This window comes from Cnephaeus nilssonii (assembly GCF_951640355.1).
Source record: "Cnephaeus nilssonii genome assembly, chromosome: X".
Lineage (NCBI taxonomy): Eukaryota > Metazoa > Chordata > Mammalia > Chiroptera > Vespertilionidae > Cnephaeus > Cnephaeus nilssonii.
The window spans coordinates 120887181-120912034 of record NC_137071.1 but is presented as its reverse complement, the minus strand read 5'-3'; the positions used below and the strand labels follow the sequence as shown (position 1 = coordinate 120912034).

The window sequence follows — 24854 nt, the reverse complement described above, 5'->3', positions numbered from 1 at the left end:
AGGTGCCCTGACCGGGAATCGAACCATGACCTCCTGGTTCAAAGATGGACACTCAACCACTGAGCCAGGCCGGCCGGGCAAGGCCCCCTTTCTTGCACCAACGTCAGTTCAGGGGACTCGGAACACAAGGTGGCCTGACCGAGCTGTGGCGCCTGCCTGCAAGGAGCTTCCAGGCTGAGTCACGGAGAAGGGTGACATGGGCAAAGCAGGGTCCGGGTTGGGAGCTCTGGCTCCTTCTTCTTTTGGGGGGCAATGCCGATGCAAAAGGTTCGGACCAGGAGACTGGAAAGAGCGCATGTCCTTCCAGACAAGGGGAGTCAGTTTGTCTGCTTGTTTGCTTGTGGTTTTTACTGTTTATTGGAGACGTATTCCAACATCACTGGCAGGAGAAAGACTAATATCGCGAGGACCATGCGGCCTCACCAAGTGCCAGCACCCCCAGTCATGGCCCTTTGGAGGAGAAAGAGGGTCCAAAACACACAGAGAACATTGTGCTCCATGAAGGTAGCCTGTCGCAAAAGCCCACCGATTGTATGATTCCCCTTGAAACGTTCAGAATGGGCGCGTGTATAGGGACAGAAAGTAGACGAGTGGTCTCTTAGGGCCAGGGAAATGCGGGATGGAGGGGTGACAGCTAAAGGCATGAACTTTCTTTTTGAGATGATAAAAATGTCCTAAAATGGATGGTGGAGACTATGTACACTCTGTGACTATACTAAAAAACGATTGATTGGCACATTTAAAATAGGTGAACTGGATGGTATGTCAACTGCATCTCCATAAAGCTGTTTAAGCCAAGCTGGCGTGACTCAGTGCTTGAGCGGCGACCTATGAACCAGGAGGTCATGGTTCGAGTCCCGGTCGGGGCACATGCCGGGGTTGTGGGCTCGATCCCCAGAGGGAGGTGTGCAGGAGGCAGCCTATCAATGATTCTCTGTCATTGATGTTTCTATCTCTCTCTCCCTTTCCCTTCCTCTCTGAAATCAATAAAAATATATTTGAAAAAAATAAAGCTGTTTAAGAAATGAAAGAAACCCATGCAAGGCATGTCCATTGCCCAAGGAGCCCCACCTGGCCTTGTGCCCCCAGCCACCCTCTGCTGCCCTCTGCCCTGCTCTGGAGGCTGGATGCCAGGGCTGTGCACAGCGCCAGAGGAATAGTGAAGAGGGACTTGCTGGTGGCAGAAGGAAGCACACACAGCAAGGTGCAGAGGGTCTGGGGAGCAGGGGGGAGAATGCCACTGAAATTAAGTGGTCAGACCTAGTGGTGGGCGAGCCTCGATCTCCCCTGCACGGCCTGGCATCTTCCTGGAGGGAGCGTGGGGGTGGCACCCTGCAAGGGGCACAGATGCACCTTGGAGCTCGTCCCCGTCGTTGGGGGAATGCATCCGGGGCACGATTTCTGTACATACGGTTCCTGTGCCTGGAAGGCTCTCGTGCCTGTGGTTTGCAGTCTGCAATAAGCCGTGACTGCACGCCCGGCCCAAGGCCCACTGAGTCACTGGGCCTGGCCCTCTAATTTGGGGGCCACTCCCAGACCAGCCAGGCAGCACCTAAGTCCTGGGCTCCCCTCCCCCGCTCCCTCCTCCTCTCCGGGCCTCAGCTCTCTCTGCAACAAAGGAACAACTTGGACCCTAGCTGATGCCCACTGGGAACAGCATGTCCTTGCCGGCTGGTGGGAGGCCAGAGGACAGGGCTGGGAGGAGGCAGCAGGAGGCAGGGGAGGGCAGGCCTTGTGGGGGCAAGGCAGGAAGGAAGAGAAGGCATTTCCTGAGGCCCCAGGCTCCGGAGGAGGCCGGGGCACAGCTGTCTGAGCTTCATAAGAATGAGAGGCAGACAGTGCTGGCCCGGTCCTGGTGGGCGCCTGAGAAGGGGTTGGGGTGGAGGGGAGGCAGAACCTGGCCCCCATCAGGATGAACCTAAGGGCGACCAGGATCCTCTCCCAGCATGCCCCGCACCTCTGGGACCCCACCAAACAGGCCCCCTAAAGCCACACCCTAGACACTTCCCCCAAAGGGCTGCAGAGGCCCGGGTGATCCTGCTGGAACCGACTAGCCACTCAGCCCAGACTCCCCACCCCTCTCCCACTGCAGGCGCCTTCATAGAAGACTCTGCAGCCAGAACGAGCCAAGAACTTGACCTGAGAAGGAGCCCAGTGGCTCAGGCTTCCCGGGAAAACCCCCCGGCCATACTGCTGGCTGCCTGCTCTCACATGGCCCTTGTGGGGTCACTGCTGCCCCAACCCACTGCCCAGTACCAGCCTGGGGCCCCAGGATACAGGGCAGGTGCATCAATGTAGGGAGATGGTAGGAGGGGGCAAAGGGCAGGGGCGTAGCTGGGGGTGGGGAGAACCCCAGACAGGGCAATCCAAGGCCATTGCCACCCTATAGGCCTGTGTGTGGAGAAGGGCCTGGGGTCAGCTGCGGCCTGTCCCCCAACAGCTGGTTTACAGCTGTTCGTGCCCTGGCTTCAAAGCTAGGGGAGGCCCAGGAGAGAAGCGGGGCACCCGGAGGGCAGGTTTCAAGCCGTTGGTCCCCGGTAGGAGCAAAAACCGGCCTTTGGTTCTAGTGTCTGCAGGGCAGAGCCTGGGAGTCTGGGAGGTAGCCCAGTGGGTGGGGCGCCCAGGGGCTCAGAGGGGGACCTCTGCAGAGGTGGCAGCAGTGAGAGTTCCCCCTGAAATCCAGCCCACCCAGCTGCTGGTCCCATGAGCCTCTGGGGCCTGGACAGAGCCGCCAGCGTGGAGCTCCAGGGGCCCTCAGCCAGCCTCCTTCTGGGGCCTTGCTGGCCTCCTGGCGCTGCTAGGTCCGGCTGGCTCCCTGCTCCCTCCTGCCTCTGCAGATCGCTCCCCCTGTCTGTTCTTTCTGGTTCCCCACTGCTTTCTCGGGTCTCCCCTCTGCCTCTTTGTCTCATCCTTGGGCACTGAGTCCGCCAGCCTTGACTTCTGTGGAGCGTGCCCGTGCTGCTGGACTAGAAGCAACATGGTGACCAAGTGTGGTGAGTGGTCAGAAGGAAATAGCACAGGTTTAGGTGCTGGCATGGGAAGGGGGGCACATGGAGGGCTTCTAGGAGGAGGCGGCTCTCCTGCCTTCCAGCCCCTCCCCGGTGTGTCCGCATAGGACTCTGGCAAAGCCAGCCCAGCACAAGGAGTCTTGCCCAAGGGAGTCCCCTTACACTCTAGCCTCCAGGACAAATCCCCAAGCAGGAACACATCACACACACATCAAGGTCACTTCTTGAGCAAGTGGCCTTGCCCTGAACTCCGCTGAGATCTCTGAGAGAGCCCTCAAGGCTCCCAGGCACTGCAGCCCCTGAACCCAAGCCTGTGTCCCCAAGTTCATGGCCTTATGTGGGCCTCACTCACAGCTGGCGGGTTTCATCCACCCCCCAATCTCTGCACTCTCAGGGGCCAGGCAGGGGAGGGGGAGGGCCAGGCCCATAGTCACCAGGGGGGGCAGCCCCCCACCTCAGGGTCCCTGGAGCCTAGAGTTGGGACATCCAGGAGCCCCGAACGGATCAGTTGTGCTCAGGGGACCCTCTGGGTGAAGGGGACTGGGACCATTCCCTGAGAGGCTCATGCTAACATGCTCAAAAGAGAGAGCCGAGTGGTTGTGGAGCGGCCGAGCCTCCATGACCTGGAAGCTTCCCAGTGCCGATGGCCGAGGTGTGGCCGGTGAAAGCTGGCACTCTCTATGCCAGAGCTTTTTTTGACCTTCCCTGAGGACATAATCACACAGTGGCTCTCCGCCCAGGCCTGCCAGGGCTGTAATTTCAGGGCCCGAAGGGGGCTCTGTGCAGGCTGGCCTACGACTAGCTATCTTTAGAGAGGCACGGTCTGGGTGTGGCCAGACGAGGGATGGTGGACAGGGGCTGTGCCACGGGGAGGCATCCATCTGTGCACCGCCTTAGAAACCTGCGAGACACAGATGCCATGAGGCATCCCGGGGCCCCCATGGTCTTCCCCTGGGGGAGGCCAGCCCCTAGGAGCTGTGCTCGGATCTGTTAGCTGCCTGCAGGGTTAGGGGGCTCAGGTGGGGGCAGTGGGTGAGGGTGGGTGCCGGGGAGGGGGGCCTTGCAGCTAGTGTCTCCTGGCCTGGCCCTGGGTGGCTGCCAGGGTGGGGGAGGCGTGGCCCAGGGCATATGACCTTAGATACTAGTGTATCCTTCTCCTCCCTCTGCTCCGTATGCTCCTTCCTGGGCCTGTGCCTCTGGATTTGGGAGCTGGAACCAAGCTGGCCGCGACGTGGGGTGTGAGGCAGCAGGAAGGCACGGAACCAGAGGTGCAGGAGGCTAGGCAGGGGACCTGCAAAGGTAGGCCCTCAAGTCAGGGCACTGGGGACAGAGAGGAATAGGCGGGTTGGAGAATTTGGAGGTCGATGGGCAGGGCTCTGGGTCTGTGGCTGGGGGTAGGGGTTCAGACATGCAAGGTTTATTTATTTTTTTGTTACTCCTCACCTGAGGATATTGTTCCATTGATTTTTAGAGAGTGTGGAAAGGAGGGGGAAAGACATAGAGAGAGAAACATCAATGTGAGAGAGACACATTGATTGGTTGCCTCCCGCACTTGTCCTGACCAGGGCCAGGGATCGAGTCTGCAACTGAGGTGCATGCCCTTGACCGGATTTGAACCCGGGACCCTCCAGTCCGTGGGCCAATGCTCTATCCACTGAGCCAAACCATAGGGCAAGACGTGCAAGTTTCCATTGAGGTCCCTGAGAGGAGACATCAGTCTGACCCCAAAGAATGCAACGCTTCTCCCTGTCCTCATTGTCGCCCCTCACATTTGTTAGATTGTGTTCCCCTCCCAGTCCCCACTGCCCCACCCCCACCCCCACCCCCTCCTACCCTTGTCTCAATCCAGGGGCCGATGAGTGCCTCCCTACTTGCCATGCTACCTTACCCCAGTTACTCCCACTCTGTAGTCACCATCACAGTTACCAGTGTCCCCCCAGATCCTCACCAATGGAGCCAGCACCTGCCCTGAAGGGGGACACAGTACCTAGCCCCGTGCAGGCATGCGTGAGCAGAGGATGGGGCTTGGCGCATGGGTGGAGAGGAGGCGAGCACCAGGTGACAGGCAGGCAAGGTCCTGCCACCAGATGTCCACAGCACTGCACTCGCTCTCCTGGCTGGGCGCTGTCTGGGACGTCCCTGGCTTGTCTGCTGAGCATCCCCTCTCATTGGGGGCACACCGTGCTGCCACTGCCACCTCCCTGCCAGGACCGAAGCCCCCTGCCCCTAGCTACTGGCACCCCTAGTCCTGAGCTCCTGGCCCTTTGGGGGAATTGTCAGGGCTGGAGAGAGAGCCCTCTCCCCAGTCATGTCCCCTTTGCTGGGCAGCCCCACCTAATGATGACAGGGGAATAGAAAGACCCGGCCCCCTTGCCCCAGCTCAGGACCAGCTCAGGGTCAGAGCACACGGGGGGGCGTGGCTGGGCTGTATCATTGACTGCAGGCCAGCTTCTCCCTGGGCCACTGCTGCTCCTGTCCTCCCCTCCCGAGGTGGTGGCCCAAGAGCCTCCAAGTAAACTCCCTGTAGGCTAATCCTCCCCTCAGCAGTTGGTTTCCCGGGAGGCTCTGCTGTCCCGGCTGCCTTGGGCCTGGCTCCCTTCAGGGGGGGGTCACCCAAGGATTGGCTTCTGGGCCTGGGTTCAGCCCACCGGCCAACAGCCCCAAGGGCCTAGCAGCTTCCGGTCTGGGAGTGGAATTAACCTGGCCACTACCTGTGGACTGCCTGCTCCTCCATGCCCTGCCCTCCTCTGCCCTTACCCCCACATGGCAGCCACGTTACCCTGCCCTTCTCATCCAGGTCCTTGGACCTCATCCACTCAGGGGAGGAAGGAGCAGTGGGGAAGTGGGGGGTTCACCCAGCCTCAAGTTCCTATGCTCCCAAGGGCCTGACTTCTGTGTCTGTGGGGAAGGAGGCAGCTGGGGGGCAGCCAGAACAGGAGGGGTGGGGAGGAGGGATCATGAGAGCTGGGAAAGCAGCAGCCTTCCCCATCAGGGCCAGCGCCTCAAGGGCTGCTGACCTCTGACCCAGCCCAAACAGGAAGTGCCATATCTGTGGGCCTAGGCCGGGTTGGAGAAGGAATGCAGGGATGAGTCCAAAGCAAACACTCCGCCAGCTTCCCAGGCCTCGCCCCACCCCCTGCCAGAGTCTGGCCTTTTCTCTGTTGAGAACTGGGGGAGGGGGTGGGAAGGGGGTGGGGGTGGGGGACTACAGAATGGGACCGATGTCAGGCTTACAGTTCCCAGGCCCAGACTACAGCCAGAGGTGGTGGCAGGGCAAGGTCTCTGCAGTGGGGACTTGGTGTCCTTCCTGCTTCAGTCCCCCCACAGCCAGCAGCGCTGAAGGCTGGGGCCAGTCCTGCTCCTACTGCATCCTTGATGCCTATCACTTGGCTGCCTCCTCCCTTCTCCTCCGTCCTTCTCAGCACCAGGCATGGAGGCATCATGAGCTGTCAAGGCTGACCCAGTGACCCCACCCTAGTCCTGGTGGCTCCCCTCGCATGGGCGGGGCAACTGCTCCAGTGACCTCATGGGGCTTCACGGACCCCGTGTCCCCACCCAGCACAGCTGGCCAGTCCTGTCCTCAGGGCTCAGCAGGACTCACCACCACAGCTGGCCCGTGTCTGCGTCTGCCTCCCCCACCAGGCAGACGAGTCAGCAACTTTGGCCAGGGGACAGTGGCTGCTGGATCCCCAGAGACCAAGGCCTGGCCTCCCAGAGACCAAGCGCTCCTTTCCCAAGAGTTGTTGAGTGGATGCCACTCCCCACCCTTCCCTGGCACCAGGTTGCACTGGGGACATCTGGATCCCACAGCCTTGGACGCCTGAGCCTGAGCCTGCCCCTGAGGGCTTTGGGGGCCGGGGGAGCTGGGGACCCACAGGCTAGCTTGGGGATGGGTGTGCGCCTGGAATGGGGGAACCAGGAGGAGGGCCCCGGGACCTTGAACAGGGGAAGAGGGTGAAGCAAGGTGTCCCTGGCCTGGGTGCAGTGGTAGATGTGGGCGGCTCCAGGACAAAGGGCCGGCACCACGGGCCTCCACGTCAGCCTCTTCTGCCAGCTAAGACCATCTCTTCCTCCTCCTCCCCTCCCCCCCTCCCTGGCCCCCGACAGGGATGCTTCGTGGATGACAGGCACTGATGCTGCTCTGAGCAACAGAGGCCAGCCTGGCCCCCAGATGGCTTGGGGACTTCAGGACCCTGGCCAGGGCAGATGAGGGTGAGGAGGCTCTTGGAGAAGCTTCCGGAATCAGGCACTCTCAACCCCCTGCTGATGAAGCAATGTCCAGGATGTGGGCTCTGGGGACTCCACACACAGTGGACATCCAGCATACACACGTGGCTTCGATCCAAGAGGGAGGGTGGGTGGGGGGAGGCTGGTGGAGGCCATGGGCATGAATAAGACGTATTTATTACGTTCAAGTCCTAACCAGCGCTGCACCCCACCGGGCTGTTTACTAAGTGAAGGGGCCTCAGCAGTCCATGGGAAGAATCAGGGTGTTCTAGATCTTTCTCTAAGTGGTGCAAAGATCAAGTGGACCTGGGCCTGAGCCCCCTTCACCAGCCCCAAAGGAGCGGGGGAGGGGGGGAGGGAGCCCAGCAGGGGGGAGGTCTAGGAGCTTTCCCCCTCCCCCTGCTGGGGCTGGAGGACCACACTGTGGTAGGCCCGGATGCAGGAAAAGGCGGTGGGTGGGATGCGGCGCCTATCGATGAAGTTGTTCTCTAGGTGCGTGGCGATGAGGTTGGAGTCCTGGGCCGCTCGAGTGTCACAGATGGAATTCAGGGGCACGTGTCTGTGGAGTGGGGGTGGCAGGGCCGAGCAGAGGAGAGAAGACCCCAGGAAGGGGAGGCAGGCATCACACAAGAGTAGAGGAAGAGAGGGCCCCACAGTGAGGGGGCAGTGAGACCATTGTGCAGGGACAAGACCCCTGGGCAGAGGGCCAGACAGGTGGCTCAGCCCTTGCTGCTCTGGACCGGAGCTGTCCCACCTGCCCCTTGCCCACCCCCTGCCCAGATTCTGCTGTATGCTGCCCTCCACCTGGGCACAGCCTCCCATCACACCAGCAGAGATGGGTGGATGGCGGGGGGGTGAAGGATTCCCCCACAGCCCCACCCTCAGCCTCTGAGGCTGCAGGGCCCACAGGCCAGCCCTCCCCAGCCCACCTGGTAGGCAGGGCCTGATGGCTCAGCCCTGGCTGGATGGGGGAGGGGGGAGACAGCAGGACGGGCGCAGGTGGGCAGCCCTACCTGATCTTGTTGTGGCTCAGACGCAGCACCTGCAGCCCCTTGAGGCTCAGCAGGCCTCGCGGGATGGCCTGCAGCTGGTTGTGATCCAGGAGCAGTTCTGCCAGGGAGGTGCGCAGGCCCCAGAAGGACACGTCATGGATGCCGTCGGCGCGCAGGCTGTTGTAGGACAGGTGCAGGAACTCCAGGCCCGGCTTCATGTGTGCGAACACGTAGCCGGGGATGCGCTCAATGTGGTTGTGGTGCAGCAGCAGGCGCCGGAGGCCCCGCGGCAGGAAGGAGGGGACATGCACAAGTCGGTTGTGGGACAGGTCGAGGGTCTCCAGCTTCCTGTGGGGCACAAAGGTTCCAGGTGAGCTGATGGCGCCCAGCCACAAGCACCGGAACAGCTAGAACCCAGATCACAGTCCCTGGGCCACACCCAAGAGGGGAGTAGGAATTTGCCCTCACAGAAGGCACAGTTAGCTCAGCTGGTATAGCTCAGTGGTTGAGTGTTGACCTATTAACCAGGAGGTCATGGTTCAATTCCCAGTCTGGGCACATGCCTGGGTTGTGGGCTCAGTTCTCAGTGTGGAGTGTGCAGTAGGCAGCCAATCAATGATTCTCTCTCATCTCCCTTCCTCTCTGAAACCAATTTAAAAAAAAAAAATCCTATATAATAAAAGGCTAATATGCAAATTGTCCCCTTAACCGGGAGTTCGACCAGGAGTTCAACCGGGAGTTCAACCAGGGGGCGGGGCTGGTTGGCCAACTGCCTGTGGCTCCTCCCCCCAGCTGGCCCCGCCCTTGATCTCTCTACCCCCCCATCAGGAAGGGCTGGCCAGAGCCCACCCGTGCATGAATTTGTGCACCGGGTCTCTAGTATCCTATATAATAAAGAGGTAATATGCAAATTGACCCTCATACCCTCATGTCACAAGATGGCCACCCCCACATTGTCACAAGATAGCCAGCAGGGGAGGGCAGTTGGGGGTGACCAGGCCTGCAGGGGAGGGCAGTTGGAGGTGATAGGGCCGGCAGGGGAGCAGTTAGGTGTCAATCAGGCCAGAAGGGGAGTGGTTAGGGGGCTATCAGGCTGGCAGGCAGAGTTGTTAGGGGCAATCAGGTAGGCAGGCAGGCGAGTGGTTGGGAGCCAGCAGTCCCAGATTGTAAGAGGGATGTCCGACTGCCGGTTTAGGCCCAATCCCCCGAGGGGTCCCAGATTGGAGAGGGTGCAGGCTGGGCTGAGGGACACCCCCCCTCAGTGCACAAATTTCATGCACTGGGCCTCTAGTATATATATAAAGACACAGTCAGAGCTAACTGGACAATAAAGTACAAGTGGAGGGGCCTGCTATCTGGGGAAAGAGCGAAAGAGCTGGGGGCAATTGAATTGTCACCTGCCTTTCCCATTTAGGCCTGTCCCTGCTTTGCCCTTCCTTGGCCCCACAGCCTCCTCCTTCCATCCCTACTCTCTTGTCCTGTTCCTGCCTCACCCAGGCTAAGCAGAAGAGATACAGGGAGGAAAAGAAAATCAATCTCTCAGAGGCTCAAGGCCGGGGGACCCTAACGGATCAGGGAGGCAGGCAGTGAAGCTCAGGCCTCCGTGAGCCCAGGTCACTCCATGGTAGGTGAGAATAAGGGCTGGTCAGGGAGGTGATGCTTTTAGAAGGCCCAGAGCAGGGAAAGTGGCTTCTCTCTCAGTGACATCCCCCAGCCCCTGTAGGTGGGGTCAGCCCTTTGGCTTTGGGGCCCATGCTGTCCTCAGTCCTCAGGGCTGGGGACTCAGGTACCTCCGGAGCCTATGGAGCCAGCAGCCCCCTCCCCTTCCACGATCCAGGGAAAAACTGGGCGGTGCCAGCCAGGGTTTGACTGGTTGACTGGCTGCCAGCCTCCCTCCTCCCGACCCCCCCCTCGCAGGCCCCCATGGCGTGGCGGGAGTGGAACAGCAGCTGGGCGGCTCCTCCCCAGGCTGCTGTCTGCTTTCCTTTGCCCCCTTGGCAAGAACAGGAGAGGAAAAAGGAATAATTAAACCCAAACATTCTGGTAACTTTTTCCTGGAACACGAGGATGCGAGGCGGGAGGCTCTGATCCCTGCAATAGTAGGTTGGACTATCTGTCAACCCCTGTCTGTCTCTCCACCCCCACCCTGCCCCCTCGGTGCTGATGTTAGCACCCAAGGATTGGACCTCACCAGCCCTCCTGCTGATCCTGGGACCATGTCCTGACTCCTGAGGCAGTGTTTTTAAGGACCAGATCCCCTCCTGGACCCCTCCTGCCAGCACCCCCACCCCGATGTCCAAACCAGATCAGGGGACTCATCCTGGAGCCTTCCTATAGTGGGATGAATAGTGGCCCCCAAAACATATGTCTACCCAGAACCTGTAAACGTGACATTATTTGGCAAAAGGGCCTTTGTACATGTAATGAAGTCAAGGATCTTGAGATGCCATCATCCTGGATTACCCTGGTGGGCCCTAAGTAAAATGACAGGTGTCCTTGTAAGACACAGAAGAGAGACACAGAGAAGAAGCTACATGAAGACAGAAGCAGAGACTGGAGTGATGTGGCCACGAGCCAAGAACACCTGGACCCACCAGAAACTAGAAGAGGCAGGAAGGATCCTCCCCTGGAGCTTCAGAGGGAGCATGGCCCTGCTGACACCTTGGTTTTGGGGCCCCGGCCTCCAGAACCATAAGCGAGTCAATCTCTGTTGCTGTAAGTTGCCCAGTTTGTGGTAGTTTGTTACAGCCACCCCAGAACACTCATACATTTCTCTTTCCTGTGCCCCATCATCTCTTCCATGACTCTTCTTCCCTCTGTTGCCTCTTAGCTAAACCCAGTGCCAGGCCAGCTCTTACCACCTGCACTGCCCCTTCATCCAAGCCCATGGCACCTCTTGGGTGAGCTTCCTGGATGTCTGTAGGGCAAGTCCAGGCATGGGCGAGGGAAGGGGTTTCTGTGGCCTTGGGGATTTCTGCCAGGTGGGAGACACAGGAAAATTGTGGAGGAGCAGGTGGTGGCTGAGGACCTAGGCTACCCTGAGCCCTGGGTGGAGAGACGGGTGACTCAGGTGACTCTCTGCCTTCCCACCTGACTCCCTGGGTTTATTTGAGCACATCTTCCCTCTCTGGCCTCCAGGTGCCCACGGGGGTGAAGCTTGGGCAGTGCCAGGGTGGTGGTGGCACTCACGGGAGATCGATCCAAGCTCGGGGTGCCAGCCGGTCCTCCTGGAGCCGGTTGTTACTCAGCACCAGCACACTGAGGCTGCAGCTGCGGTTCAGCGTGCGTTCTGTCACCTCCTCGATGACGTTGGCACCCAGGTGCAGCTCCTAGGGCCAAGGCTCAGGGTGAGGGGCTCATTCCCTGGTGGCCTGGCCCTGCTCCCTGCCCCCTTCCTCCCGGCCCCGTCTGTGGTACTCAGATGCCACAGTCTCTGCTCCTCTCAGGGCCATGGTCACCTGATCCCAGCGACATCTGTCAGTGATGCCATGACTCCTCAGGGTCCCACAAGACACAGCCTCAGAGAATACCGCCAAGCGCAGGGGACCATGTGGCCCAGAGAGGGCAAGGACCTTGCTCAGGGACACCCAGTGGGTCCAGGAAAGTCCTGGAGGCCCAACTCTGGGCTCTTGGAAGGTGAGGTCAGGTGGAGGGGAGGCCTTTGGCGCTGAGACCTTGTGGGTTTATCATCAAAATTCCCCCCATGGGCTCTAGCTGGTTTGACTCAGTGGATAGAGCGTGGGGACTAAAGGGTCCCAGGTTTGATTCCGGTCAAGGGCACATGCCCAGGTTGCAGGCTGGATCCCTAGTAGGGGACGTGCAGGAGTCAGCCGATCTATGATTCTCTCATCATTGATGTTTCTATCTCTCCCTCTACCTTCCTCTCTGAAGTCAATAAAAATATTTTTTAAATAAAAAATAATACCCCCATGGGCAGCCCTACTATCCAACGGCAGATGCTCTGGTCATTTGGCCACCATACTGCCTGTCCCGGACTCGGGCCCGCATCTCACCTGCAGGGAGGCTGGTAGGCCTGGCGGGATGGTCCGCAGCCGGTTCCGGTCCAGCCTCAGGTACAGCAAGCTGCCCAGGGACCGGAAGGCCAGGGGGGAGATGTTCCCATCATGCAGCTGGTTCCCTTCCACCTCCAGCGTCAGCAGCTGGCTGAGCCCTGCAGGGTGGGTGGGCAGAGGGGCGCCTGAGCCAACCGCGGAGCCACTGGGAGCTGCCTGCTGCTGCTTCCTCCTCTGCCCTCCAGCCAGGCTGCCCTGGGCAGCCCCTCCCCTCGCCCTCCCACAGCTTTCCAAGGCCTCCAGGCTGCCCAGGCCTGAGCCCTTTGTTCCCTGCCCCTGGGGCTGCCCGCACCGTGGAAGCTGCTGTGCTGCAGGCCCTGCAGGTGGTTGTCGTTGAGCTTGAGCTCCTGCAGGGAGGCGGGCAAGGCCGGCACTGTGGACAGCCGGTTTCCATCCAGGTTCAGCCGCTTTAGCCGCGTCAGATTCTGGAAGTGGGTGGGGGAGAAGAAGGAGCTGGGGGCTGGGGTTCTCTGTGGGCCCGGTCTGGGCCTGCTGGGTGTGACTTTGGGCTTATCCCACCCAGGGGCACCCCTAACGGGTTGCATCACGGCTTCCTAGTTCCCGCTTAGATCAGGCCTGTCTGGGTTTCCAGAACCCCCCTTAGTTTCTCCGAGGAGTGCTGTTCCCTCATGGAGCCCACAAATTTGTACTGCTCTTCACACTCCCAGCTATGGACTATGTCACCCCACATTATCCAAGCCCGCCGTGCTGGGTACTCCGTGCTCCCTCTAAGCCTTGTCCCCCAGGCAGGGGCGGGTGAGGAGCCATGGATGCCTGGGGCCATTTGGGGCTGGCCCGGCCCCTGGGAGAGCAGGCAGCGGGGCTGCTGCGCACCTTGAAGGCACTGGGGTGCAGGCCTCGGGCATCCAGCTTGTTCTTGCTCAGGTCCAGCCACTCCAGGTTGGGCAGTCCCAGGAACGTGTGGGCCGGGATCTTGGCAATTTCATTCTCTGTGCGCACACACAGGGCAGCCATGTTCCATGTGTCCTTGGCCCCCTCCTGTCTGCCACTCTGTACCTCCCCAACTCGGGCGGAGGCAGCAAAGACGCACTCAAAGGAGCTGGCTCCTCTGCTGTCCCAGGTCAGAGCATCTTCTCCCTCCCAACCAGGACCCATGGGAAAGTGAACTATTTCCGGGGCACAGCGGGGTGGTGGCTACACTGGCCGAGGACCCACTAGCAGAGTAGCCTGGAGGTGTGGCTGCCTCACCCCTGCTGCAGGGGTGAGTGTGGGGGAAGAAGACCACTCACCTGCCAGGTAGAGCGTGGTCAGGCCAGGGTCGGTCAGGGCAGGGATGTGTTTCATCTTGGCATTGCCACAGGCGATGGCCGCCTGGGCCAGGAGGCATGAGGCTGGCAGGGAGGGCATGGCCTGCTCCGTGGTGCCTGGGTCCGCAGGCCCATGCCCGTGCCCTCGCCTGCTTCCAGGCCTTCTCCGCCCGCGGCCTGTGGTGTCTGGGATGCTGCTGCCACCGCAGCCTCGATTGCAGTCCTTCTTTTGTCGCCAGCCCCTTGGGCCATGGTGGTGGGAGGCCCCTGGAGAACAAGACGCAGCCCCAGCCCAGTCACATAGCAACAGGGGCCCACTGAGGGGCAGGGCCTTGCCCGGGGCCCTTAGATTTGCCAGCAGCTTGCACTGGGACACCCGGACACTGGGCCTCTTTTCCTGGGCACCAAGGGTGAAGGCTCAAATTGGAGCTGAGGGTGGGGAAGGAGCCCTGCCTTAGAGAGCTCCCCTCTGGCCCCCACACGCGAGGGTCTAGGCTTGGGCACATTGAGGGTGGGGCGGGGTCTCAGTGGCTGGTGACTCTGGTGTGATTGGTAGCGGTTGGTCCAAGTCTTGGCCTCTTCAGACTCACGCACAGCCTGTCACCCCCACAGTTCCACCTGGGGGCTGCCTGTCCTGGCCAGTCCTCACCTTTGAGGTGCCTCCTGGGCTTCAGGCCCCTTCTCCTAGCCTCCCAGCCTCCTGCCTTCCTGTCCCGGCCTCTCAGCAGCCACTGTGCCCTCTTGCACTGGAGGGAGGAGGGAAGGGGGGTCTCGCTGGTCCTCAAGGACCTGAGTTTGGCCACCTGAGGCCCTGCTGCCTCAGCCCCCCACTGCAGCTTCGGCCTCAGGCTACTTGGGGTGACTCCTCTGGGCCAGCCCTGGCCTGGCAGGGGCCTTTCAGCTGGGTCTGGGGGGCTGGGTGGGGGCTCCATGGGCACCCTCCTTGGAGGTGGGCCACGCCTGTGCCCAGTCCAGCTGCCCGTCCTCAGGCCTGTGCCAGCCACTGTTCTTGGGAATGGGTTGCCCCCTGCAGAAGGAGCCGGTTCAGGCTGGGGTGGCCAGGACCCCTGAATGGCTGAGAGGCCACACCTCCTTCTCCCTAGCTGGGGGTCAGCTACAGGCTGGAAGCCCTCTTACTTTCTTTTTTTAATCCTCACCTGAGGGTATTTTTTCATTGATTGTTAGAGTGGAAGAGAGAGGGAAAGACAGAGAGAGAAACATTGATGTGAGAGAAACACATGGATTAGTTGCCTCCTGCACGAGCCCCAACCAGGGTCCAGGCCAGGGAGGAGCCTGAAACTGAGGTACATGCCCTTGACCAGAGCTCCTATCCTTCTGTCACAGACCCCCAAGGCCATCAAGTGTCAGAGATTTCCTGGTCTCCTCCCCATCTTTTTATGGCCCCAGCGTAGGGGACCCCTAGCACCAGAGTCACCCTGCCTGCCTCTCAGGACTGAGGCAGCTCTTTACTGCTGGGCACCCTCCATCCTGTCGGGACAAGGCACAGGGAGGCCCCTGGGGTGGGCACAGGAGGGCTTCAGTGGCCCGGGCAGAGGGGCTGGGCCTGCTCTTATGCCTCCGGGGCCCTGTGGGTGCTGCCTGGGCAGGAGGGTGGGCATAGCCTCTGGAGATCCGAAGGGGTCGCTGCCAGCTGGCAGCTTGTTTTCACAAGTGGGATCCCCAGTGCCTGCTGGGAGGGGAGGTTGCTGAGGGCAAGGCAAGCCCAGAGGCCACTTAAAGGGGCCATCAGCCATGGCTAAGGAGGGGCAACAGCCCCCAGGCCTCCCCTCCACTGCGTGGTGGTCCCGTTTAACCAGTACTGACCATAAGCCTCCCTGCAGGTCCACCCCTGGCCCTTCCTCCCCCACCCCCAGGCCTGGGGATGGGCCAACAACCACTGGCCACACCATAGCTGGTTTCCTGGGACCCCTTGTGCCACCCCACCCCAGCCCCGGGCCCCCCACTTCCAACCTCCTATGCTTCTCTCCGTCTCCCCAGCAGGCCCAGCGCAGCCAGCTCAGCTCCCCAACCAGCAAATCCAGATCCATTCTTCCAGCCCCACTGCAGTGGCCCCTCCTGGGCGGGGGGCTCTCACTCCCCCTGCTCCCACCCTGCGGGATGGGCACAGGGCTTCTAAGAATCTGCAGTCCACCCCATGCCCTCCGGGGAATGGTTCCTGGGGGCCGTGGGCCCCTCCAAGGCCCCCCACCTTGGGTGACCAGCTTTCTTTCCCTCTGCCCCAGCCCCGGCGGGGTTCCACTGGTAGGACAGGGCACCCCCCTCCTGCAGGCCTCCTCCTGCTGGTGCCACCTACTCACCATCGGGACGCCCAGGCACGACGGGCAGCAGCAGCTGCAGGGTGGGCAAGCCCGTGGGAGTTGGTGGGGCCATGGGCTCTCTCGGGCTCGGCCTCTTCTTAGCCAGGGCCCCTCCAGGGCAGCACCCCACCCAGAGAGCCAGGACAGGGAACAGCATGGTCTTCATGGCCCCTGTGCTCAGGCCACGCAGGGCAGAGAGGATGAATAGCTGGGAGCGGTGGCCCTGGCACGAAGGGACACCTCGGATGGCACCGGACAGTCCCGCTCCCTGAGCTCCTGGCCCTGGCTGCAGTGCTCCGAGCCTCCCCCACCCTGGCCCTCCCCCAGGGAGCCCCCTCCAAACACACCTCCCCAGGCCTTGCTCCCCACTTCCCCCAGCATCCCCTGCTTCCACCTGAGGAGAAAGGCAGATTGATTTCTTTCTTGGGCCTCAGCGCTCTCGCTACTTTCCCGTAAGGCCTGCATTTATTCTCCACTGGCCCGAGCCCAGTGGCCCCCATGAATGAGGCTTCTGTCTCCGCACACAGCGGGCCTGTGAGGCCCACCGCAGAGCAGGCCGCCTACCGGAGGCTGCCAGGTCCTACCTCCGTGGTTGGGAAAGGAGAGGGGCCGGGCCTCGGGTCCTCAGGAGAGGGGGCAGGTGCCAGGCTACCTGGGCAATGGCGGCTCTGGCACTTTGGGGAACCTGTGCGTCAATGCTGAGGACTCCCAATTCCAGGGGAAACAGACACATGGGCAGAGCCGGGGTGGCTAGTTGGATCCAGCCCTTGGGGCTACAAGGCGACCTGGGCATGGGCACTGGGGTACACAGCTCAGCTCCTGGTCCTACCAGCACCTTGCCTACCTCTGGGCAGTGCCCTTCCCTCCAGGCCTCTACGAGCTCCTTCATAAAATGGAGGGGTCCCAGCCCATGTGGTTCAGTGGTTGAGCGTCAACCTATGAACCAGGAGGTCATGGTTTAATTCCCGGTCAAGAGCACATGCCCAAGTTGCGGGCTCGATCCCCAGTGGGAGGCGTACAGGAGGCAGCCGACCAATGATTCTCTTTCATCATTGATGTTTCTCTCTCCTGCAACCGAGGTACATGCCCTTGACCGGAATCGAACCCGGACCCCTCCATCTGTAGGCTGATGCTCTATCCACTGAGCCAACCCGGCTAGGGCGCCCTCCCTCTTTCTCTCTGTGCCCAGGCCTCACTTCTGCCTTTCTGCCCTCTCTCCAGGAGCTCCCATCTTTTTGTCACAGACCCCCCAAGGCCTTGTGCCCCCCCTAGACTGTCAGCTTGTGAGTGCAGGGAGCTGGCCATGTGCACCGCACACAATGCCTGGCCCGCAGCAGGGGCTCAGGAATGTTTGATGAGTGAAGAATCCATTCTCCAGTCCCCCTGATGACAGTGGTTACCCTGGGACCTGGGGCTCTTGGCCAAGAAGTCTGGGGGTACCTGTGAGATGGCCTTGCTCAGGCCACTGTCAGGCTGCCCAGGCCAGGGGTCCCCGAAGAGATGGCAGCCCCTGGTCCACACACACTCCAGTCTGGGATGGGGGCACAGCCAGGGGGTCACATGCCCTGTGGCTCAGAGGGGCACCTGTAGGTCAGGATGGGACAAGATGGAAAGGACGCCAGGGTGGAGCAAGCATCAAAGAAGAGGGTGTCTGACCAAGGCTCAGGCCAGTCCTCAGAGGGCCCCATCCCCAAGCCAAGGGCAGGCGGGGGGTGGGGAACAGCCAAGAGGCTGGGCTCACCACGAGGCTCCTCAGGGCCAGCGTTGAGGAAGCTTTTCCTACAGCTCCGTCCAGTGTTGACTTATGTTTGGAAGCGATCTCAAAAAATGAGTTAATTGTGGGCAAGGCTGGGGTGCCGGAGAGGGTGGGGGAGGGGGGGAGGCAGATCAGGGCTGGGAAGAGCTGTAGGGAAGGAGCTTCCCATCACCACCTGGGGTTCAAGGTCTCGGTCTGGGGCCACATGGGAGTGCGTGAGACCTGGGAAAGGTTGGAGAATGGTCAGGGCGGGGCGTCCCTGGCGAGTGAGCATGAGCAAGCACCTTGGGGGCCAAGGATGAAGCCGCCATGTGCCTGTGTGCTCATGGGTGACACAGGATGTCCCGGGCTGGCAGTCTGCTGGAGATGGGGGAGGGGAGCACTTAGGCAAGGGAGGCTCGGGTGTGACTCGGAGACTCATCAAGATTTGCGAGATTTGCAAGATTTACGCAGGAATCCTGGAAGACTGAACAACCCCCCCCCCCCTGCAACCTTCAGGACAGAGAAGGAAAGAAGAGGGAGCCTGGCTCATCTAAGTCAGATGCCAGAGGCCAGGCCTCCTGCCTTCCCCTGAGGTGGGCCCTTGGAGACAACGGTGGTGGGAGTCCCGACCCTCCCCCTGCCTGGGGATGGATTCTGGAATTCTGCCCCCCAACCCATTTCCCCTGTTCGCTGCTCCCCAGGCGCTGACTAAACATCCTGCCATCTGGTTCCCATTAGCTGGGCTGGGGGTGGGGGAAGTCTGCTCCCAGGTTCTTTGGCACAGTGGCCCGGAGAAGGGAGGGACCCTTGCTCCTACCCACCTAGGCAGGAAGGGGCGAGGCCTGGCCGCTCACTTTCCCAGCTCCCGGGGGAGTCCTGTCCTAGATGCCCTTCCCCCGTGGGGGGTCCAGTGGTCACCGACTTTGCCCTGTCTCAGGGTGCCCAGCCATCGTGGGGACCTTGAAGAGCCAGCTTGCGGGGGTCTCGGCAGAACCGGAGGGGCCTTCATGTGCCTGCCCCTCTTGCACACATAACTCACTCGTGCGTGGACTTGGGCTGAGGCAGGCAGGGCCCTTGGCCAGCACTACCCGAGCCGGTGTCTGGAGCACAGGGTGGGAGAGTGTCGACATTTTCCAGGAACCAGCGATGCAGCCCAGGGTTGCTGGAAAGAGTTTTGGGCTCCCAGCCGTCCCTGGACGGACAGGCCATTTAATGTCAGGAGTAAGCCTCCCTGCTCAGGGCCTCAAGTCTCGTCATCTCAATGTGGTGGACATGGGCTCCTTAGAAAGTTCTAGAATCCGAGAGCTGGAAGGGGCCTAGAGAAACGGCATTAGCTGGTCAAGGTCCCTTCTAGCTGCACAATCCCAGAATTCTAAGGGCAAGGAAGCGACTCCGGCCCCTTTTTGCCCCTGCCCTTCCCTTCCACGTGGCCCACTGTCCAAACTTGCGTGCACACCCAGCACAAGTTGGGACTCAAATTGGCAGCTCAGAGGATGTCAAAGCAACATTCTTTGTCCCTCAGGGCTTCTTAGAACTTCACAGCTGAGCCTTCTCCACCCACCAAAGGAGGACTGGAGAATGGATTCTTCACTCATCAAACATTCCTGAGCCCCTGCTGCGGGCCAGGCATTGTGTTGAGGTGCACATGGCCAGCTCCCTGCACTCACAGAGCTGACAGTCTAGTGGGGAGCACAGGGACCCCATTGGAAGGAAAGGGGCTGGTCACGATGATTGGAGGGAGGGGCATTTCTGACAGGGGATCATATGAGGACAGTGAGAAAGTGACATTTGGATGGAGACGTGAGTGAAAAGGAGATAGCCACACGAAAGGAACTCAAGCAAAGAGCCCTCCAAAAAAGGAGGGACAGCCAGTGCAAAGGCCCTGAGGCAGGAAAGTTTGGGGCCCAATATGAGAACCAGCAAGGGACCACCAGTGTGGTGGAGCATGCTAAGTTAGAGGTGAAGTTCGTGAGGGCAGGCCAATTTTGCCTTAGATCTTGAAGGAAACAGGGACCTACTGTGGACTTCTTTTTTTATTTTTTTAAAAATATATTTTATTGAGTTTTTACAGAGAGGAAGAGAGAGGGATAGAGAGCTAGAAACATCGATCAGCTGCCTCTTGCACACCCCCTACTGGGGATGTGCCCGCAACCAAGGTACATGCCCTTGACTGGAATCGAACCCGGGACCCTTGAGTCCGCAGGCCGATGCTCCATCCACTGAGCCAAACCGGTTTCGGCGACTTCTTTTTTTAAATCCTCACCTCAGGGTATTTTTTCCATTGATCTCTAGAAAGTGGAAGGGAAGGGAGGAAGGGAGAGAGAGAGGGAGAGAGAAACATCAATGTAAGAGAAACACACCCATTGGTTGCCTCCCACAAGTGCCCCTACCGGGGCTGGGGAACCTGTAACTGAGGTACGTGCCTTTGAATGGGAATCGAACCCATGACCCTTCGGTCCTCAGGCCAAAGTTCTAATCACTGAGCCAAACCGGCCAGGGTTCTACTGTGGATGTACTTATTAGTACATGATCTCATCCTAAGTGATCCTATATAATAAAAGGCTAATATGCAAATTGACCAAACAGTGGAATGACTGGTCAGTCACTATGACATGCACTGACCACCAGGGGCAGACGCTCAATGCAGGAGCTGCCCCCTGGTGGTCAGTGCGCTCCCACAGGGGTAGCACAGCTCAGCCAGAAGCTGGGCTCAGGGCTGGCGAGTGCAGCGGTGCAGGAGCCTCTCCCGCCTCTGTGGCAGCGCTAAGGATGTCCGACTGCCGGCTTAGGCTCGCTTCCCGTGGGGAGCGAGCCTAAGCCATCAGTCAGACATCCCCCGAGGGCTCCGGGACTGTGAGAGGGCATAGGCCAGGCTGAGGGCCGCCCCCCTCCCCCAAGTGCATGACTGGCCCAGGGTGGATGCTGCAGGTGGAGGAAGAGGGTAGAGTCAGAATTGCGGGCCGAGTGAGCCTGAGGCAGAAGCTGGGAGTCCAGCTCGCCCTATCAAGGGTGAGGCTGGTGATTAAGACAGTCAAGCAGAGACATCTAGAAGGCAGTTCCATGTGTAAATCTGGAGTTCAGGGCTAAGGTCTGGGCTGCTTGTCCTGCCCTTCTATGATCTGTCATTTGACAAGTGCATCAAACCCCCTACTGGGTGCCAAGCCTTCTGCCAGGGCCCAGGCCAGAATGCTGGCTCTGCAGCCAGAGACACACCTTTGTGGTGACCCCCAGAGCATGGGAGCGGGCCTGTTTTCTCTCTCTTTTAACATTTTTTTTTCATGTCTGAAAGCTTTATTTTTTTAATGAATCTTTATTGTTCAGATTATTACAATTGTTTCTCCTCCCCCCCCCATATCTCCCCACCACCCAGTTCCCACTCCCCCTCTACCCTTACCTCCCCCCCGCTGTCCTCATCCATAGGTGTATGATTTTTGTACAGTCTCTTCCCGTACTCCCCACACAGACACCCCTTTCCCCCTGAGAATTATCAATCCACTCCCATTCTATGCCTCTGATTCTATTAAGTTCACCAGTTTATTCTGTTCCTCAGACTTTTAATTCACTTGACTTTTAGATTCACTTGCTGATAGATATGTATTTGTTCATAATTTTTATCTTTCTTCTTTTTCCTCTTTTTAAAGAATACCTTTCAGCATTTCATATAATACTGGTTTGGTGGTGATGAACTCCTTTAGCTTTTTCTTATCTGTGAAGCTCTTTATCTGCCCTTCAATTCTGAATGATAACTTTGCTGGGTAGAGTAGTCTTGGTTGTAGGTTCCTGCTATTCATCACTTTGAATATTTCTTGCCACTCCCGTCTGGCCTGCATGGTTTCTGTTGAGAAATTACCTGATAATCGTATGGGTCTTTTAACATTTTTAAATATGTTTTTTAAATTGATTTTTTTTTAGAGAGAGAGGAAGGGAAAGGGAGAGAGAGAGTTAGAAACATCGATCAGCTGGGGATGGAGCCTGCAACCCCAGCATGTGCCCTGACCCGGAATTGAACCAGCGACCTGTTGGTGCACGGGACGATGCCCAACCAACTGAGCCACCCGGCCAGGCCAGGCCCGTTCTTGAACCTTCCACATTGTGTCTGAGTAACATCCAGAGCAGTGTGTGCACGTGCGCATGTGCACTCGGATGCTGGGTCTACCCGTGGGGCGCATGTTCACACATCTATGCTATATAAATCAATGTACAGGGGCCTTTTCCCTCTTTAAGCTTTGAGCAGAGAAAAGCCAAACTTTCCATGTCCTTTTCCTGTTGCCAGCAATTTCTTCCCAAGAGAAAAACTCATCTTGTTTTAATGCCATTGAAACCTCAGAGGATCTGGTCCCAATTAAACGACTTTGCTTGTAGATGCTTTTGTGAGCACTAAATACATCAGCGATCCAGACTCACGTGTTGTGCCTGCTTGCCCGAGACCTGGTGTTCCTGAGCGAGCAAGTGGGAGAGAGAGACAGTAAGGCAGACAGAGACAGAGAGGGGAGGAGGGAAGGGGTACGCAGAACCCCAAATGGGACAGTGAAGGCTGGCGATGGGGTGGCGGGTAGTAAGGTGCACAGAGAGAGGGCGCAGAGGCCTTCAGCTGCTGCAGAGTGGGTGTCCCTGGAGAGGGTGACAGTGGGAGGTGGAAGGAGGGGGCAGAGTGCAGTAAGGGTGGCTTTGGGACAAAAAAGATCCCAGGTGGGGGATATGGCTGGGTTGAAGGAGTAGGGCCATGATTAGGATGAGGGCATGTGGGGAATCATTTCACATCTCCCTCCCTGTCTGAAACCCCATTTGGTCCCTGCCAATGACGTGGGATCTGCTAGACCCCAGTGGAAGCTGCCCGTGGCCCCCCAGGTGGGCATCGAGGGGGCTCAGGCTGAAGACAGAGTCTGGGCAGAAACCAGGGCTCCTGCTGGCCTGGGGGCAAGGGAGCCAGAAGGCGAGGTCGAGCGCCCCCTCCCCCGCCCAGCGGGGCACGTTCATGTTCCAGTCCTGGCGCCCGAATCTCCAGCTCCAGACGCATGTGACTCAGCCCTGCCGGCCTTGCCAAGCCGTCTAGACCCGAGTGTCTCCCCGCGGAGGGGGCCATCCCGCCTGCCATTTCCTCTCCCGCCGCCACTGCCACGGGGGTGGGGGTGGGGGTGGGGGTGGGGGGGACAGGCTGAGGCCCCCACCCGCACACGTGCCATTTTCCCTCCCCTCACTGAGCCCCGAACTCTGCCAGACCGCTGCAAACAGGAGGGAGAGGAAGCCAAAAGCCCATGGGGACCTGGCCTGGGCGTCCACCGTGTGTGGGGCCCAGAGCAAGGGGATGTGAAGACCCCGGCCCTGGCCTCTGCCCCCATCTGTGTAGGTGCCACCCCTGCCTCCACTGGGGCCAGGGGCTCACTTGTGGGTACACCGGGCACACACAGCCTGGCTCTGTCCACCCCCCTACAAACACCTCGGATCTCAAGTGAGATTCACCCTCAGAGGGGAGAGGCTCTAGGAATGGCCCGGGAATGTGCAATGTGCCCTTGCAGGAGCTTGTGTCCTGGGAGAGGGTGGCATCCACTTGGCTTGGAGGGCCCCTCAGAGGCAGGAAGTGGTGGTGGGGCTGGCTCTCCAGCTGCCCTTGCCTGGGATTGTCAGGATCCCCGCCCTGGCATAGGGACCAGAAGAGACAGGAAGAGGAGGCCAAGGTCTCAGCGCGGCATCTCCATCCTCATGTGCCAGTGGACTCCCAATGTGGACACGAGCCTAGAAGGAGAACATTCTAGAATTGGCAGTCATCAGTTAGCTCCCGTGTTGACCGTCTCATCCATTGAGTGCTAGGACCACTAGACTCCCCCAGGCCCACATTCATGGTAAGCGCACATCTGTCAGGCCCATAGTGGCAGATCTGGAACCCTCCAGATTTATGCCATCCCAGTAGCTTAAAAAGGGGAGAGGGAGAGAGAGAAACATCAATGATGAGAGAGAATCATTGACTGACTACTTCCTGCCCCCCCCCCCACCGCACTGGAGATCGAGCCCACAACCCAGGCATGTGCCCTTGACCAGAACCCAGGACCCTTCAGTCTGCAGTCTGACGCTCTATCCACTGAGCCAAACCGGCTAGGGGGGTCCTCCTTTTCTTACTGGAGAATCTTAGGGGTCAGTAGACTGGAGGGAGCCTCTGTCCTCCAAGGCTGCCACCTTTCTGGGGCAGGAGTTGATGGGCTTTGTGGGGCAAGGCCTTCATCCCTGCTGGATGCAGCAGATGCCAATCCGTCTCCTCTTCCTGGAGAGGTAAACCCTTGAACTTCAGATTTCATTGGTGATATTTGTTAGGGGGCCTCTGATGAAGATTCACCTCGCACCCCAGGGTCTGCTGCTCAGGCAGCTGGAACAGTGGGGTTGAGATGCTCTTGCCCCGCCCCCATCCCTTTGCCCAGTGCCCTGCACAGCTCCCACCGAGAGCCCGCTGCTCTAGGGCAGGGAGGCCATGGGGTGAAGCTGCCTGGCTGGCTGTACATTTCTGCACAGAGTGAGGTACTTCGTGTGGCGGCTGCCTCGGCCTCCACTGCCTGCCAGCCTGTTCGTGGCTCAGTGGGGCCACTGTCTGTCAACTGGTCTCATTTTCCAACCTGTTTTCCAAGCACTGACATATGGCTGAGGCCCTGCTGGGATCTATGGCCAAGTTTCCCTCACGATCAGGAGGTTGGCTCTTGCTGCATGCAGTGTCTGGGTCTGCCCCACGCCCTACGGTATCCTCTGATCACTCCCACACCTCTGCACCCCCCCTTCCCCAAAGAAGGGTTCTTCAGTCCCATTTTCAGCCCCTGACCCGCACAGGCCTCCCTCACAGAACCCAGGGGCTCTGGGCAGGAATGACCCTTAGAGAGCTGTTCACTCCTTCACTGTAGCAACCCATCCCCCCACATCCCTACTTGCCTCCCCCCCCCCCCCCCCCCCGGGCCTTGCACACCTAAAGCAGGGAGCTCCCTCCCTTTTCAGGCAGCAAGCTGGTATTTAGACAGTGCCCTCTGGGAGAAGTACTTCCTTGTATTGAGCTTGAGTGCACATTTCCAGAAGTTTCTACCACTCGGCCCTTTCTTTCCCACAGCAGTCTCTGTTGCCATCCCAGCCTCCAGCTTTTCCAGTAGAGGGTGCCTGGGAGGCACCATGATTAGGGGGTGATGTGGGCAGGGAGGCTGGAGCCTGCTGCTGCGTAGTCAGCAGCATCTCCATGGGCTGAGGGCTGGCCAGCAGGTC

At 59.6% G+C, this 24854-nt stretch overlaps 1 protein-coding gene across 1 annotated transcript; it reads right to left on the bottom strand.

The window, feature by feature from the left end:
* Positions 1-7613: 7613 nt before the first annotated feature.
* LOC307095433 (extracellular matrix protein 2-like) lies at positions 7614-13668 on the bottom strand (the record flags this gene model as incomplete). The annotated part of the gene is made up of 7 exons (XM_079764620.1): positions 7614-7794; positions 8249-8575; positions 11417-11556; positions 12241-12398; positions 12593-12725; positions 13135-13250; positions 13551-13668. The coding sequence occupies 7 exons, from the start codon at positions 13666-13668 to the stop codon at positions 7614-7616; spliced, it is 1173 nt and encodes a 390-aa protein (XP_079620746.1).
* Between the last annotated feature and the right edge of the window lie 11186 nt (positions 13669-24854).